We start from the raw sequence: 17,999 nt of genomic DNA on the forward strand, positions 1-17,999 counted from the left end.
AGAAAACTAGTGGGCACAGTTTTGGATATGAACATATCACTTTTGGAGATATGATGTAGTGAGAGATGATTATGTTAAAAAAAACAAACAACAGCACTCAGTTGTATTCCTGCAGTATTTTCATGACTGGGTCAAATGGGAACACCACTGGGTCTCTCTTATTGTTAAAGAGAAACTTCAGAAGAAGATGAAATCAAGATTATCAGACTACTTTTGTGCCAAGAACCTTTAAGTAGTTAAAAACGGGGCTTTCCACCAACACAAAGAGCATACTCCATTATTTCATGATACGTAAAATCAAATTAAACATCAGGTCCTATTTATGCTTATGCCACTTCCCCTTATCCCAAGTATGTATCCTAACATCTTGATAAGTGATTATACAACCTAATTCCCAGGCCCCCCCCGCCACTGTCACTACAAAATACAACAAATTATAAGTCATCAAACTCTGTTAAGATCCATCAAATGTAGACAAAATTATATTTATATAAAGGAATGAAAAGTATGTTTTTTCCCCCCCAGGTCATCCAAATCCCAAATTAACCACATTTGGGCAGAACTGTTTTGCAGCACTACAAGTTTCTTTTCCCCCTTCCAATGGGCGACCCAACTTTCCGGCCTATGAAGTCAGGAACGCTACCTCAACACCAACATGAAGACCAGGGATTTAAAGAGCACCCATTTGCTCCACATCACTTTATGTAAATTGTTTTAAAATCAGTTGCTTTTGTAAACCAGTTACCAAAACAATCTCAAATTTCCATAGACATTAATACAATTCACACTTTGTTGTCCAACAGTTTACTGATGGGACCACAAGGAAAAGAAAATGTCAGTCAGCTAGAACTTGGGAATCATAATGTATTTTAATCATTAAATACAAAAAGGTCAACAACAGTGATGACTAAAATATAACCATAGAAAAGGCACAATAATTTACTTGAAAATCACACTGTGCCATGAAAAATAAAACAGTCTCCTTTCCTCTACTGTGGTTGAAAATAGATGGATATCTTTCGGACATGATTCCAACGTGGTCCAGACTCAGATCCTGTGGCAGTGTAGATGGCTTGGCGTGAAGAGCAGTGTTGAGGTCCATGTTTCCCTGTAGCATCAATATGAAGGCCTAAGGAGCAAGGAAATAAAATAAATGGACCGTGTGGAGATTAGACATATGGTATTGAAAGCTTCAGAATTGATTTAACATGTCAAAAATACTGTATTTTCTATTCCTGGCATAAGTCAACGGTCCACAAACATCCAAATCATCAATGCTTTTGTATCTGCTCATTTTATTGGTTATTTTTGGGTGGGACTTTGTGAGAAACACTGTAAATTTAATGTCTTTGCATTAGCAGCCAAATATAGGCAAAGAAAATATAAGCAGCAAATTTCAAGAATTGAATTTTGTATTACAGCAGACCAAACTTATCGAGGATCTAAACAAACATAGAATTAACATCGACGGTAAAAACTCGGGTTCAAAATTTGGGAAGGTGCCGAGACTACAGCACTGGTGACTGTTTCATTACTCCGACCCACAGACTATCGGTTAGGATGTAGCAAATGTTATTTTCAGGAAGAGTGGGCAATGGTTCCCAGATGACCTGGTTAAAATTTGGAGGTAATTTGGTCAAGGTCAAGGTCAGAAAAAGGCTATAAATCGTTTTTTGGCCAAACCTGTCAAAAATGGTCCCATTTACTTTAAACCGAAATAGCCATTAGACCATTTTGGTTTTAGAGATATACCCTCATCTGTCACTACAGTGAGAAATGCATCGTTTTGAAGGGTTAAAATTGAGGAGGTCATGGGGGTTGCGGTTACTTGTTTTGAGCTGATCTCTGGGTTTTGAAGGGGTACAAGGATTAATTACCAGATCAATTACCAGTATCACCATGGGTGTCAAGTTAATACTCAAGATTTGCAGCTTTTGAATAAGTGTGCAAGAAGAATCACTAGTTAAGATCTTAATCATACAGCATGTCATGTATACAAATCGAAGCAATCCAAACTAACCCCTCTATGGAACATATAATTCAAACAACTCTTTGGATTCTGTTGTGTCCACAAATCGTTGTACTGCTAAGTGCAAACATGTTATGATGCCAAGCCATTTCATATTTTTTTTCTGAACTCAACTGAAAGTGGGGTGAGTTTTTTCATCATCCGGCTTCCCACCATTGTCCTCACTATCTCTTCCTTCCATTAATTCAGTGATTCCTGGGTGTCTATATAATCGCTACACATACTCAAATAACCGTAGATATGGGCAAACCTCTCCGTTTGTCTTCAAAGCTACTCATGGTGGGTCCGCGGTGGTGTAGCGGTCTAAGCATCGGCTTTGTGTCAATGCAGTTGCCCACTGGGGACCGGGGTTCGCGCCCCGGTCTCGTCAGATCCGACTATGGCCGGACTCGATGAAGCAGCAATAATTGGTAACGCTGTCTTCGGGAGGGGGGTGGAGTCGGCTTGTGTTCGTCACATGAATGCGTCTCGTTGTGTGTCGGAAAAAGCAGTGGTTCGGCCTGGATTCGCCTTGTCACGGAAGTGGCGAGGCGTCTCCTTCGAGACTGCCGGCCGGAGAGATGCAGTTGGCGAATGCATGCAGTACAAGGGTGGGTGTTTGAACTAGAATAGGGATCGATTGGCCACTAAATTGGGAGAAAAGGGAAAAAAATAAGAAGTAAATTTAAAAAAAAAAGCTACTCATGGTGACCAGTCAGTATTCTGCAAGGCAGTTTGTGTGTAGGTTGACCAGAATTGAATAAGTAAACATCTCGACAACCTTCCCATTTTCACATCTAAGCTGATTAGCTGTAGACTGTGGGCATAACCTTCAGAAGGTCCGCTTTAAAATTTCCATAGGCTTTGATTAAGGAGTTTTCTGAAGCTATTTGTTGCTATCTGATGTTGGAAAACAGGGTTTATTTTTTTAACCATTATTGCTGTGTACTTCCTGAAGTCATTGCAAGATGAAAAATGCATTAATCAACCATGAGAACAATATTTACTTGACTGGGAGCCTCTCAAAGATGACTGTACAAATGAAATGAAAAATGACACAGAGCAGTCTGACATTGCATTACATACAACAATGAGCCTCTAGATGAGCATTAGAAAAGCAAATCCTACTCGCTTTTACTTTTGCAAGAATCCAATAGTCTCATTTTTTCCCCAATAGAACACAACAAAAGCTGAAAACATTACATGTCCCACTTCAAGCTAGCTTCCATGATGCTAGCTAGCATAATATATATATTAAAAAAGTGCTTAAAAAAGGGCAAATTTGCAAACACAACGTCTTATTCAGTTCAAGAAGTGTCTGCTATAGCATAAGGGTGCCCTTCTTGTAATTGGCATATCCATCACCATTTATAATCACAAAACTGTTTATATTAATTTGTATCAATTAATATATGGCACGAATAACCAGGTATATTTCCTCTGATAGGTGTGGCATAATGAAGTCTAATATGGGCAGCTATAAAACTGTCGCTTAAGTATACCTAATAGATGTGATAAGCAACAATTTTGCTTTTTTTTTTAAACGTTGGCTCTAAAGTAGGTACACTGTAAAAAGGGACAACAGGCGTGTTTAGAGAGCCTCCACTTTCATTAAAAGCAAGTCTAGCCTAAGCCACTCACAGTAAGACTGTTAAGAGTTCTCTAACACTAAAACAAGTCCATTTCATTACCTTTTTATTCAAAAAAGCTGGAGAAAGAGAGTGTTCATCAACAGGTCCATCTACTCACCAATGAAAGCAGTGGTTTCACAAGAAGGAGCACACCTTCTGTGGTCTGAAGGGGTTGGTGCTGGAGGACACACCGGTCAGGAGAGGATCCTGCATGGCGTTCTGCATACAGAACTGCTGGAGGTCCGCAGCTGCTTGGGACACCTTTCGTCATACATTACACAAATAACAAAAATCAACCAAGATGCTGGTGACAAACACTGACACACTGTAAGCCACTTTTTAGCATTTTAATTAGTTAACACGAGACAACCGGATTCAAAAATGCACTAGTCTCTGCCCGCCTGCCTTGTCGCTAGTCTTTTCCCATGTCATTCGTACTACCCACTCAGTATTGCCGCGCATGCGCAAACGGTGGTTCAGGTTAACGCTCAATTTGCGCCGTTACTACATTTCGACGAGGAATCAAAAAGTATCCCGACACCAGATTCCCTCCACGTCAAATAGACACCGGTGCGTTCACATGGTTCCTTGTCTCGTTTTCCCCGTCTGTGGCCGCCGAGAGGAAGTGGATAAAGAAACAAACGGCGTCAACAAAAAAAAAACGCCTCCCAGCCATTAGCCAACCGAAACGGTCAGCCTTTGGTGGTAAGCTAGCCGACTTGTACGGCACAGATCGAGCCTGGCCAGCTCGAAACGCTGTAAACCGGCCCTGCGGTCCCGGGAGCCGCTGCCACTGTTTTGAAGAGAAAGCCCCGCAGCCTCTGGCCGGCGGTACAGGCTCCGGCACCCCCACCGCGGGCCGCCGAGCCGGGCTAGCGTCGTTAGCGGGCAGGCTTTAAGGGAGGGGTCTCTGCAAATCATTAAAGTCAACGATGAAGCCGTACCTTCACTCTGTTGATGCTTGCCTCAAAGCGGAGCTGCTGCACAACTTTCTTCATAGCCACCAGGTTGGAGTGACCCGACATTTTCGCCGTGCGGCTTTTTTTTGTTGTTTTTTCTCGGAAACTCAACAGGGCGTGCTTGGCTACTTGTGTGGATGCGGAGACAAAGGCAATTTAGGCAAAAGATGATGACATCCGGATTCCGGTTCCTTTGCGTTTGTGACTGCACCTTTTTTAATCCGCACTAGTGGGCAGCAAACTCGGGCGAAAGAGGAAGAAAAAGACAACGGTTCCATAAAAACATCTTTATTGCACTGTTGCAGGTTGTTGTTCATCTGATGTAACTTTTTTGAGCTTTCGTTGAAATAACATTAATACCGACACATACAGAGGAAGGACTGTGTAAACATTCAAGTTGATTTTGGAAACTAAAAACTACTCAAACATCAAAGATCTTAAATAAACGTAAAAAAGGAGTGTTCTGACCTCCATTCTATTAAAATTAGCGTTTGGGTGACTTAAATAACATAACATCCCCCAAATGATCCTTTGCCTACAAAGAAAAAAAAACACACAAAAAATTGGCATTGGTATACATTAAAGTGCACTCTTGCATATTAAGGATAATGAATGAGCCACATATGTCCATGTTTAATTGATATTGCAAAAATTACACACACACACACTGATCATCTGTGGCATCCTGAGGCAGTGCTGATGGCATTCGATCATAGATTGTCATCCAAATTTGTAAAAGTGGAGTCTGCAAAAATGGCACGAGACCATCCTCAAGTGAGGCTGTTTTCATCTTCACCCAGAGAAAAGATACTCAAGTCTCCACACTGGATTCTGTGCTTTGACTTGACCATAGTATCTCCCGCTTGGACAGCGCTAGATTCCTGCCAGCTCCCTCGCGTTGAGTGCCTGGAGTAACTGAAAAGAAGAATCAGGGTTTAACTGTGAGTGGGGTGGTTCAGGGTAGTTCAATGGCTAGAGCATTACACCAACATTGCCAGGCTCAACTCTCACTCATGGGAGGGAAAAAACAACAAAAAAGAACTTGCCCATCATACATATTGCCCTTAGACTTTAACCCCCCCCCTTCTCTTCATCAACCCAGATGACGAAGAGAAAATAACGAGTGACTGCAAGTGTACCTACTGCCTGTGTACCTGCTGTCTGGCATGAGGTTGAGTGCACGGGAAAACTCTGCTGTGGATGGCACACCAGCACTGCGGGCAGCTTTAAGAGTGGAGAACGTAGTGTATGGTGATGATTTTGGCATGTGAGCTGAAGCAGAGGACACCCTCATCTCTGGCTCACTTCCTACAATGATAGAGAAAACAAATTATTGTTAAAAACGTTGACCTTTTCGTCAATGTCATAGCTGTACACGATACATGCTGTACTAGATCACTTGTTTTTATTGATCTGAGGAGGTAAAGTTTGTTAATTTCTAAAAGCTGTTTATCAGAAAACAGTTTTTTTTAAAGCTGCCAAGAGGAGTTTTTCATTGATTATTTGTCTTAAGATAAAAATTATTCCTCTATATGACCAACAATCAAATGACTGATCTGAAACCAGATGATTCCTGGCAAAATATGATTAAACTATTTATGGCACACTGACAGGATGCATAGCCACAATTTACATAGTCAAAATGCAATTACCTTTAACAATTATTATAATCAAGATATATTACCTGATTACAGTGTATTTGGCAAACACCTTTTTTTCCTTTTTTTAAAAACACCACTACATCAATCCCTCATCTCTTTAAAATCAAATGAACAAGCTATCAAAGGGTGAACATAGATCTGTGACAATGAAGTCATTCTTCTGTGAAATACTATTGCTTTTGTACACAAGGGTATGCAAAGCCAACAAAACTCCTCATGGCAGCTTGAAGGTAATGTTCATTAATGTTTCAGCATGTACATGGTGAAAAGAATCAAGACCAAGGTGGACCCCACAAGGTTAGTTATTAAAACTGAAGACAGCCTGTCTATTTGAATATGGGAAAACTATTTAAAAGAGGTAGTAAACCTTAAATTAAATTTGAGCTGAAAATATGTTGGTTTTCCCTAGGGTGACAGAACTGACTGCCCTGGTGGTAAATTCAACTTACGAGACCTCATCACATGGAGGCTTTGAGGGAGAAAATGTGTGTTTTCTCTTTCTTCCATTAAAATCAAATTCACCGGTCTGCTTACGTCATATATTATTAGCACTGAAGACATGCACACCTCATATTGGGTAGCCGACACATATGGGTTCTAGCATGTCTGACCAATAGAATATGAGCCGAGTAGTAAGGGGACACACTGGTGTTGGCCAAGAAAACTCTCTGGATAGACTTGTGAGAAGCTGGGACAAGCTGTTCTACTACATCACTACCCTCTTGATTTCCCCTACCTTTTTCAAAATATGATTGGGTGGAGATAGGCTAAAAATAAGTATTACGGGCTGAATCCAATAACTTCAAACACAATGATTTTTGATGAACACAATGAAAATGTTTTTAACCGTATAATGGAAAGAGATGTAAATATGTTGTATAGTTATGTCAGGGAAGAAGAGTTTATTGGGGTATTGTGGAGGGGAGCACTTTTATTGTGATTGAGGGGAAAAGGGAGGGTGATGTTAGATTTTGGTTAAATGGTGTGTGTGGGGTAAGACTGGGGATGGTATATATATATTTTCTGTTTGATTTCCTTGATTTGGTGGAGGGGTCTGTAGGCTGGAAGCCATGCCACAGCCTATTGACAAGACAGTACAACAGTGCAGTACAGGTTCCCTCATTATTTTTTGTCTTGTCTATATGTGTGTTAATATTTTATTACTTTGATTTGGTGGGGGGCCTGTGGGATGGAAGCCATGCAAAAGCCTGGAGGTTACTGCACTATTGATTTACCCATGTGAAAGTTTGCATCAGAATTCATCACTCTATTGGACAATTTCAACCTCACCCAGCACGTCACTTTCCCCACCCATGTCAAAGGCCATATCCTTGACCTGGTCTGCTCTGTCAATCTACCGGTACACAACATCCATTCATCCCCATTTCCTCAGTCAGACCATAATCTCATTCAGTTCACTATTCCATCCCCAACGCCTCGGCCACACCTCCTCAGAGAAATAACATTCCGCAATACTAAATCTATTGACCCCCTCCAACTCTCTGATCTGCTCTCCTCTGCTCTCCCCCTGGAACCAGCCTCTACCTCACCTGATGATCTCACCAATCACCTCAACGCCACTCTTGTCTACCTCCCTCAACACACTGGCCCCTCTCAAAACAAAAACAGTCTCCTTCAACACGTCTGCACCCTGGTTCACACCTGAGCTCCGCACAATGAAACAGACTGCCTGCCATCTGGAACAACTCATCAAGAAAACATCTCTTACTGTACATCAAGAAGCCCACAACCTCCACCTCTCTGCCTACAAAGATGCCCTCACCGCCGCCAAGTCTACCTATTTTTCCACCATCATTAATGATTCCAACCGTAACCCCCGCACCCTCTTCTCCACTGTAAACAACCTCCTCAAGCCCCGTACCGATGCCCTCTCCAACTCTACCACTGAACAATGCAACCCATTTCTCCAATTTTTGGCAGACAGAATCGCCGCTATCAACAAATCACTGTCCCCTGCACCTGAGTCGGCAGCACCTGCTCCGGCCCCTCTTCTCCCCATTCCTCTTGACCTCCCTACCCCTCCCCCTGATCACCACCTCTCCCGGTTTGTTCCAGTTGCCCCTACCACTATCTCTTAACTCATCAGCTCATCAAAATCCCCAAACTGCTCCCTTGATCCCCTCCCCCCTACTGAAGAAATGCCTCCCTGCCCTATGCTCATACCTCACCAACCTTTTCAATTCCTCACTGTCCCATGGAGTTGTCCTCTCTGCCTACAAAACTGCAGCTGTCACCCCAATTCTCAAGAAACCGGGTCTTGATCCATCCTGCCTCAACCACTACCAGCCAATTTCCAATCTCCCCTTCCTCTTTAAAACCCTGGAACGCATTGTCACCATACAACTCCAAACCTACTTACACTCCAACAACCTACTTGAACCCCTCCAGTCCGGTGTTCGCCCACTCCACAGCACTGAAACTGCACTCCTTAAAGTACTTAATGACCTCCTCACCTCTGCTGATACTGGAGCCCTTAACATTCTCATCAACCTGAGTGCAGCCTTCGATACTGTGAGCCACAACATCCTGCTCACCAGATTGAAAGATGTCGGTATTGAAGGCACCGTACTCAGCTGGCTCCAGTCCTACCGCTCCAACAGGTCACACTTCACAACCACTCCTCTGTTCCATCCACAGTCACAGACGGTGTTCCCCAAGGTTCTGTACTCGGCCCACTCCTTTTCATCATCTACATCCTCCCTCTTGGTCAGATTCTCCGCCATTTCAACTTGGACTTCTACTGTTATGCTGATGACACCCAGATATACCTCAGCACCAAATCCCCTCACAATCCACCTCTCTCTCACATCGACTCTTGTCTGTCTGCAATTAAAGCCTGGATGCAGCAAAACCTTCTCAAACTCAACAGTGACAAAACCGAACTCCTCTTCATTGGCTCAAAGTCCACTCTCAGCCAAATCAACAACCTTGCACTCACCATCGATGGCACTACTGTCTCCCCTTCACCCCAGGCACGCAACCTTGGTGTGATCCTTGAGCCCACCCTCTCCCTTGAGCCACATATCTGCCAAATGGTCAAATCCTCCTTCTACCACCTTTGCAACATTGCAAAAATAAGATCCTCTCTCACACGCCCTGCTACTGAGATACTGATCCATGCCTTCATCTCCTCCCGCCTTGAGAGACTCCAATTGGTCCAGAACGCATCCGCCCGACTTTTAACTTTCACCCAATCCTGGCACCACATCACCCCAGTCCTAAAAGAACTCCACTGGCTACCCATCTCCAACTAGGTCAATTACAAAATCCTGGTTCTTACTCATAAAGCCCTTCACAAACTGGCTCCCCCGTACCTCACCGATCTCCTCTCCCCCTACCAACCCTCTCGGTCCTTCAGATCCACCTCAGCCTCCCTTCTCTCTACCCCCAGGTCCAACCTCCGTGGCTTTGGTGACCGAGCCTTCTCCAGAGCAGCTCCCAAGCTCTGGAACTCACTTCCCCAAATCATCAGAGACTCCGAATCCCTCCCACTCTTCCAATCCCGTCTCAAGACACACCTTTTCTCCACTGCCTTCTCATGCCCCCCGTCCGCTCAGCCACCCCTGGTCTGGGGCAGGCTGGGGACTGAGCACTCGACCTGCCCCCTCCCTCAACTCCCTCCCCAAGCACATCGGACACTACTGCGGGCTACCCACATTCAGGTCATTGGTCGGGACTCACCTCTTCAGACTTCATCTGTGATTTATGTGATTTATGATGTTTGTTTTTCTTTCCCTTTTGTATCTGGCTAAGTCGGAGAGTACTGCTGGCGTCGTGTGTGGCTGCCGCTTCTCCCTCTCGTAGCCCCCCTTCCCATCCACCCCTGTATGTCTGTGTTATGTTTATCTGTTGTCTTGTTTCACCCTGTTTATTGTAAAGCGACTTTGAGTATTAGAAAAGCGCTACATAAGATTGATTTATTATTATTATTATTATTATTATACCGTCTTGTTGATCTGTGGTTTTTGAATTGGATTTCTTTTGATTTGATGGGGGGCTTGTAGGCTATAAGCCATGCCTACAGGTTACCTCACTATTTTTCTGTCTTGCCTATCTGTGTTTTAAATTTTAGTTGAATGTCTTGTATCTTGTGTTTTCTTCTTGTTCTATTGATTAAGTATATATCTGTGTAAATAGTTAAAAAAAGAAAGATGTGTGTAATGCATGTTTTTTCATTAAAAAAACCCCACTTCAAACATTTTTTTATAATAGCCTAAGGATGGACACACTGCTTTACATGCAAAATTCAGAGTGGGAATCATGACTTACTGATTGATAAGGCACTTTGGGAGTCAGACAAGGAATGTCTCTTGCGGTCCACAAAGGGAGACTTATCCAAGAACTGATTCTTGAGCCAGGCAGCCCGGTCCTCCTCAAAGGCAGCCTTCTGTGAAACACAAAAGAAATGACCGTAATGTAGCTACGGCATTTAAACAAGGTCTTAGCTCCTGAGGTTGCTCTCAACATTCACCATACAGACAACAAAATCACTGTAACACAATATCACACTAAAGTACCTCACGACACAGACGGATAGCTGCTTCCGTGAAGTTCTTCCTTTCCCACTCAAAGTTTCTCTTCTGTTCCCCAAAGAGCCTCCACTCCTCCTTCAGTCGCTCTTTCTCTTCCAGCATGTAGCAGTCATTGAGAAGAGCTGCTGTCTCATCATCAAAGGAAAAGTTGAAATGCTGCTATTCAGGTAGACAGACGCACACACTGCCATCATCACTTATGAAAGAACAACAGGTGATGTTGAAAAACAAATGACTCATTTGCTACAACTGCAATGACATTTGTATGCAGATATGATAGTGTAGCCCTGTGTATATAAGTATTCTGCATATAATGACCAGATTTTTGTTTGCACTATATGAAGGTAATGACTCCCTCTCTGATATAGTCAACTAGCACTTTCTGGTCCTTGTATGTATACGACTACTTGTTGCAGGCTTCACTGTGAACCCTATTTGCATATAAACTTGTCCTTATAAAATTTAAATTCATATGCTTTGCATTAAAAAAGGTAATCATATTATATAAAGACAGCACATTTGAGTACAACTACTCAACTAGAAATCTTACAAGTCTTGTTTTACAGTTGTTAGCATTACAACCATATCTCAAACTATGATATACAAGGTATGACATTAAAAGTCTTACACTTGATCTTGTTAAGTTCTACATTTTATTAAGGTTGTGAATATAGATTGTAGCAAAAGCCGAATGTTAAAATTGGACATTGCAAAGCAGCACAGCAGGCCAACAACAAGACAATAGGAGTCTGTGTGTGGGGGGGAGGCTGCTCTTGCAGGGGCAGACAATCAACTATGCATGCACTGACCTGGAGGAGCTCCTGCTGGGTGTGAATGAAGTCTTTGCACTGCTGAACTTCAAGCTTCATCCTCTCCATTTCCTCCTCATGGAGCTCCCTAGGCACCACTTCTTCAGCCGACTGTTGTTGGGTCTGCACTAGAGACGCTTGAGAAATTAAAACATATACATATATATAGTATATATAGCTCATAAACAGTCTATTGCTGGCCTTAATGCACAATTCAGATTTTCTTTGTTTCATTGTTCACATCCATTTTTGAAAGTGACCCACATCTGAGGTCAGTGCCAAGAGACATCCATCCTAAAACAATTGGCATGTGCAAATGAACAGGAATTGATGTTTTATGATCATACTCAGCTTTTTCCACCAGCAATATGTGCTCTCGTGCTTAGGTAGAATAGAGGCATCTCCCTTCTAAAATCAGTGACTTAGCTAGTTTTCCACCAACTTCCATCCATGTCACTTTTTACACCTACTAACTTCTGACATAGCCCCATCCTCATCCTTGAAAGATACGGAATCACCACTGGTTTATGCTTAGCGGTTAACCAGTGGCGATTCCGTATGTGGCGGGAGTGTCGGAACAGTAGAGACGCGTATTTTCCAAACACTGCGTCTCAGTTGCTTTCAAATCCCAATACAAGCTGCACCAGAAATTGGTCCACCCCAAGGATCGGGTGCCCTGGCAAAAAGAGCAATATAGTGTACGCTGTTAAGTGCCAGGAGGATTGCCGTGATTTGTATATTGGGGAAACCGAACAGACTGGCGAAGTGGATGGCACAACACAGAAGAGCGAATGCGTCAGGCCAGAACTCCACACACAGTCTATACCCATCTACAGGCCAGTGGCCACTCTTTCAAAGATGAGGATGTGCACATCCTTGATAGAGAGAAACGCCATTTTGAACAGGAGTCAAAAAGGCCATCTATGTGAAGAGGGAAGGACCATCCCTAAACCGAGGGGGTGGGGTAGGGAGGCTAACAGTACATCTGTCTCCATCTTACAATACTGTAATTGCAACCATTCCCCAATTCTCTGAATGGTACACATTGCCATTGTAGCTCTAGTTAATGGTCATGGCAATTTGCATATGAAACCCATCGTTGGTTGCGGTCATTATGCAACGGTATTGTTCATATGGGTGGGATACCTGCAGTCAGTTGAGACTAATGAAGTCACTTAGATGAGTGATGAAATGTTTCTCCCAATAAACGTTGTGTCCAGATCAACTGATTCAACTTTCTGGGATTTCCTTACCTGGATTATTGAGCATGCATCAAGACATTCTGACATAACCATGATCCCACTAGTACACCATGTGTCACAGGCATTTCCCTAATCTCATTGGACCACAGTTATCACTGTGGCAATAGTGATTAGTCAGTGAAGGAAAATTAATTGTACCAATACAATCCTGAAGGTCTGTGCCATGGAGAGTGACCAAGAAAAAAAATACACAGAAGTCTAACTTCACTTGGCCCAAATCAAATTTTTTTTGTGTCCACACATCAATCCATCCATTTTCCGAACCACTTATCCTGCTCTCAGGGATGCGGCAGGTGGGGAAACATCCTGGACAGGCTGCGTGGCCATCACAGGGCATACACACACACACACACCCACACACACACACACATTCATACCTAGGGACAATTTAGTACGGCTGATTCACCTGACCTACATGTCTTTGGACTGTGGGAGGAAACCGGAGCCCCCGGAGGAAACCCACACAGACATGGGGAGAACATGCAAATCCCACACAGGACGACCCGGGACAACCCCCAAGGATGGACTACCCCGGGGCTCGAACCCAGGACCTTCTTACTGTGAGGCGACCGCGCTAACCACTGCACCACCGTGTCCACACATGAATAAAAAAAAAAAAATTGAGGAAAAGTAAGAATTTGGAGCTCAAAAGTCTCTCCTGGTAGTAAACGCTGGCTCAAACAGAAGCTATATTGTGCTCTCAATTTAATAAATTCACTGTCAGTCGCTTATATTACAAGAACATTGATAAGAGCATAAATTGGTTGTCAAGGATTATAAATTGCCTCATCAATGATTGCTTTATTTTTTAAAATGCAGTCCAATTAAGTTTTTTTTTTTTTTTTTTTTAAGAGAATAGTAGAGCTTGTGACAGTGTTGCTATACCTTGGCTGTCTAATTTCTCCATGTGGCTCTTCAGTCTCCTCCATTGCTGGCGGATGCTGTTAGTGAGCTGCTCCCTGGCATGCTCACAGGACTGGTCCAGGATCCTGGTACACTCACCTTTCTCCTCTTCCCCATCTGAGCCAGCCTGACCACAGCAGGAAGGGAGTAAAGGAAGACTTTTCACATTCATGTCAATGAGACAGTCTTGTTAAATGCCACGTGTGTATGCAGGATGCGAAGGCCATAAGCCTGATTAAACTTGGTCAAGTTTAAATTACCCATTAACTTAACACAGGACTCTAGGTTTCTTATGGTTTAAGTCATTTTGCAATAAGGAACCATGATTCACACTTGTTTATTGTTTAGTGTCAGGGCTGTGAGTGTAAAACATATCACTTTTTTTACATCAACATAATGTTTGTAATCTAATGTTATGACCATTTTACATCAAAGAACAGGCTGAACAGTAATAGTCTCCAAAATGTCCAGAGGACAAAGCCAGCTAGAGCTTGGAAACCCATCAGCATTAACAAGCCTACTGTCTGGGGTTCTGCTACATTTGCACTTTGACTGAAACAACAGCCAGAGAAAACTGGTGGATGAAACTGTGCAGTTTTTCAACAGTCTCCAACAGTCCCAGCTCCCTATGAATTTAACTCATCCTGCTCTTACCGTCATTTCCTTTTCACATTACCAAGCAAGTATGGCACAGAGGTCAACAAACTACAGTAGCATAAACTAAAGCAGTCCAGTTAACTTTTATTTATAATACAGTGATCAGATATAAAGAAAATAAAAACCTGCTCAAGGCTGTCAACTAGGGTTCCTCTGGAGCAGGGCTGGTGTGGACTCAAAATAGATATCATCTCCCTCTTCATCTGCTGGAGGACTTTCTTCAGTTCAGCATTCTCCAGCAACAGGGACCTCTGACGTGACTCGTAGTCATTAAGGAGGGACTTGTACATCTCGCCCTCATGACTTTCAAAAACACAGAGCGCATGAACATTGTGCATTCTGGGATGCTAGCAAGATAACAGTTGCACAAACATCAGATTTCATGCTTTTTTCCAGGCAATTTACCTGGCTCCCAATCTTGCTGTCCTCCATTGGCTTCTTTTGCCATCAGAACGTCCCAGATAGTTCAGAACTTCAATAGCTAGACGGGAATCAAAGGAAGAGCGAAATGACAACACATCATGTCACACCACATGACAAATTACATTGAGGATACAGAAGTGAATGCAATGCATTTTTTACAGCTATAAGGGGAGTATATACATATCACTGCTGATATCCCTATTTCCTAAATTTTCAATCCAATTTCTTCTCAATCTTACTCATTTACTCAGCTTTTTAATAAACCAGTTAGATGATTTTATTGTTGTGCTATGTTTAATGTGACCCATGGGAGTAACCCTGCAAGTCAAATTTCTTTTAGGTGTTAGCCTATTTGGACTCAAAAGCAAATTTTGATTGGTAAGCATGTTTACCTAGTTTCTTGTCTTTTTTGTCAACCAGCAGCTGGCTTAGGCGCTCTTTGAGCTTTGTGCACTCCCTTTCTTTCCTTTTGGCATCGTGGTTGTACTGAGAGGCACGGCTGGAGATGATACTTTGGAGTTTATGTACCTATTCAGGATGGTCAAACAAAGTTGGTCAAATGCAGGTGCGTCTGTGTTCATGCGCAGACACATATACACACACACAAAGAAATTGTAATAACTTGTGTTCACCAGTTGAAATGACTTTTTACCTCTTCCTTTTCTGTTTTTAGACAACTCTGCAAAGTCTTAATTTTGAGTTGTAGCTGCCTTTCTGTCTCGTACAGACCTGATTTCTCCCTCTTGAACAATTCCAACTGATCCTGGGACAAAAACACAAAATCCTATTATCACAGCAGAGCATACAAACAGGACCTGCTGTATTTATGCATTCATCTTGGACAAGATGTGTGCATAAACCATATATTATCTAAGAAACTAATTTCAAGTTAATTCCCTGACACCCAAGGATGCATTCTAGAAGAAATATGCTGCAATGGGACAAGATACGTAAAGCACACTGGTGCAGAAATATTAGCAGGTTAGCATAAAGGCCGAGACAGACATCCTGTCTGGCATACCTTCAGTCTGGAGTTGCTGATCTGCAGGTGTTCCAAGGTGCTGGAGCTCTTTAGCTGCTCTTTCTCTAGCTGCTCTAGGTAGCGCTGACTGCGTCGGTGCTCCTGCAGCAGCAGGTACATGGCATTCAGAGCTGGCACCGTGCTTAGGCTGGCTCCCTCTGCTGAGCTGGCCTTAATACATGTGGAGGAGAGACCCAGGGAAGCAATCTCCTAGGAAGAGAATATGCACTTGTGATGTTAGCAGATCATTTCTGAATGATTAGATACCCACACTGGGCATTTAGAGATGCATAGATATAGATTCATAATCAAATCTATCTTACTGTATGTAAAAGGAGACTACACTGCAATTGCATGCATCTATAAACATGTTAACCTAAGACAGACTTACCTTATCAATGTATGAAATACACTGTGGAATGTTGTCCTCTGTACAGAAGGCACTCAAGACAATGAATGAACTTTTAGAGAGAGGTGAAGAGGGGTACATCAGCCCAAAGGTGTTCTGCCTGGAGGGAGACTCTGTCACTTGTGAAATGCTGGAGATCTCATGGTTTCCTGAGAGAGAACGACCGAACGGGAGAGCGAGAGAGAGACAAGAGAGAGAAACTGTGTTACAACTGCCTTTTCTATGCTGAGAAGCTTGAATCAGGTTACAGCTCTAAAATGAGAACACAAATATAGGCCATCTTTAGCAGGTCCCCAAAAGTTTTGGCCCATGGGCCTTTCTATTCTTGAACCACTGAACATGTATAGCCAATTACCCAAAGATGTCTCTGTAGGTGTGGCTATCCTCCAGTCTCCCATATCTTCACAAGGTCAGGACACTGGCGAGGTCATTGGTTTTGTTGGGCTGGATGAGAGGATTAATTTCCAAGAGACAGATCGGATGCTGTTCCCATTGGAACAGAGCCCTGAAATAGAGCATCAAGGCATGACAGACAAGCAAGAGATAATCTGGTCGACTTTTCACCAAGGCAGGATTAAACATCCACTGTGAGCCAGTGGGGGTTGACGCGTCATTGAATAGGGCTTCCATATTGGCTACTAGCAGCTAAATTGTAGGGTAGTAAGAATCTTCCAGGCCCAAGCTAAATGGCTTGCAAAACCCACACATAAAAAAAAGGTATGGGAATCCATTTCATATGCACATGAGCAGTCAAAAACATTTCTTGTACTGCGTATAATCTTATGGGACAATAATATGATCTTTACCTGACCTGGTGCAACAAGCTGAACTACATTTCCACAATTGCCACTCCCAAAGTACTGTTATATACCATTATAGAAAACTGTCACGTTACAGATTTCGAATAGAATCATAACTATTATCCCATTGATGAAAAATGTATGTGAAACCGTACTGCTTTATTCATTGATTGGCCAAAGTAGGTTGAAAGAAATGGTGCTTTGCGTCTGACATGCAAGCAGTCCGTCTCAGAATGTTTCAACATGTCAACGCCTTAAACAACCCACTCCGGCGTCTTAATCGATAACTCCAGAGGGCGTTTGACTCGTATCTTTTGATGACACTCGTCCAACACAGCCCTGATATGCTGACACTTGTGTGTCTGAAGCACGTGTTTTTCGCCCCCATTGCTGCCGTTTGCTGCCGCTATAGAACATGTTAATGACACGAAATCAACATGGACAAGCGTAGCATAAATGCAACGCATGTTACGTTGATAAGATAGCTAACTAGCTTAAAAAATTGAATTTTACTGCCAGTATCACCTTAAAGTCGGCGTATTAGCACAGTACAGTCAGCAGATTCGGTTTATAGTAACTTACCTGATTCGTTCTGGAAACGTCGCGGAAATGTGGATTTTACTGCTAAAGTTCCGACTGTTAGCTAAAGTGAGAAAAATTTAACCTCACCTAGTTACGTGCTAGATGTTACTCACACGGGAATGACTCGGGGCGATAGGGTCCACTCCAAAAGAGACCAACTTCCAAAAAAATAAAAATGTACAAAACAACAAATGGAATTACTTATTTGAAATACACAAAAAAAGCCGAGCCAGGTGGAGCCGCTTAGTCTTGTCAGTGACAAAGCTGTCTGAGTTCACCTGATTTAACTTGTATGCGGCACAGCGTTAGCATCTGATTGTT

The 17,999-nt window shown here is 42.8% G+C and overlaps 2 protein-coding genes across 2 annotated transcripts; both read right to left on the bottom strand.

Annotated features, from left to right (window-relative positions):
• Positions 1–211: 211 nt before the first annotated feature.
• Positions 212–4,762, bottom strand: LOC130123422 (guanine nucleotide-binding protein G(I)/G(S)/G(O) subunit gamma-5-like). Its single transcript, XM_056292574.1, has 3 exons — positions 4,584–4,762; positions 3,758–3,900; positions 212–1,129 (listed from the first exon to the last, which is right to left on the bottom strand). Exons 1-2 carry the CDS (start codon positions 4,662–4,664, stop codon positions 3,775–3,777), a joined length of 207 nt encoding a protein of 68 aa, XP_056148549.1. The 5' UTR covers positions 4,665–4,762; the 3' UTR covers positions 212–1,129; positions 3,758–3,774.
• Positions 4,763–4,876: 114 nt separating this feature from the next.
• ssx2ipa (synovial sarcoma, X breakpoint 2 interacting protein a) lies at positions 4,877–17,982 on the bottom strand. Its single transcript, XM_056292573.1, has 14 exons — positions 17,679–17,982; positions 16,652–16,801; positions 16,279–16,445; positions 15,888–16,097; positions 15,519–15,629; positions 15,259–15,394; positions 14,849–14,924; positions 14,569–14,746; positions 13,769–13,913; positions 11,622–11,758; positions 10,798–10,971; positions 10,550–10,667; positions 5,753–5,906; positions 4,877–5,513 (listed from the first exon to the last, which is right to left on the bottom strand). The coding sequence occupies exons 2-14, from the start codon at positions 16,692–16,694 to the stop codon at positions 5,369–5,371; spliced, it is 1,794 nt and encodes a 597-aa protein (XP_056148548.1). The 5' UTR covers positions 16,695–16,801; positions 17,679–17,982; the 3' UTR covers positions 4,877–5,368.
• Positions 17,983–17,999: the final 17 nt, after the last annotated feature.

This window comes from Lampris incognitus, chromosome 14 (assembly GCF_029633865.1).
Source record: "Lampris incognitus isolate fLamInc1 chromosome 14, fLamInc1.hap2, whole genome shotgun sequence".
Lineage (NCBI taxonomy): Eukaryota > Metazoa > Chordata > Actinopteri > Lampriformes > Lampridae > Lampris > Lampris incognitus.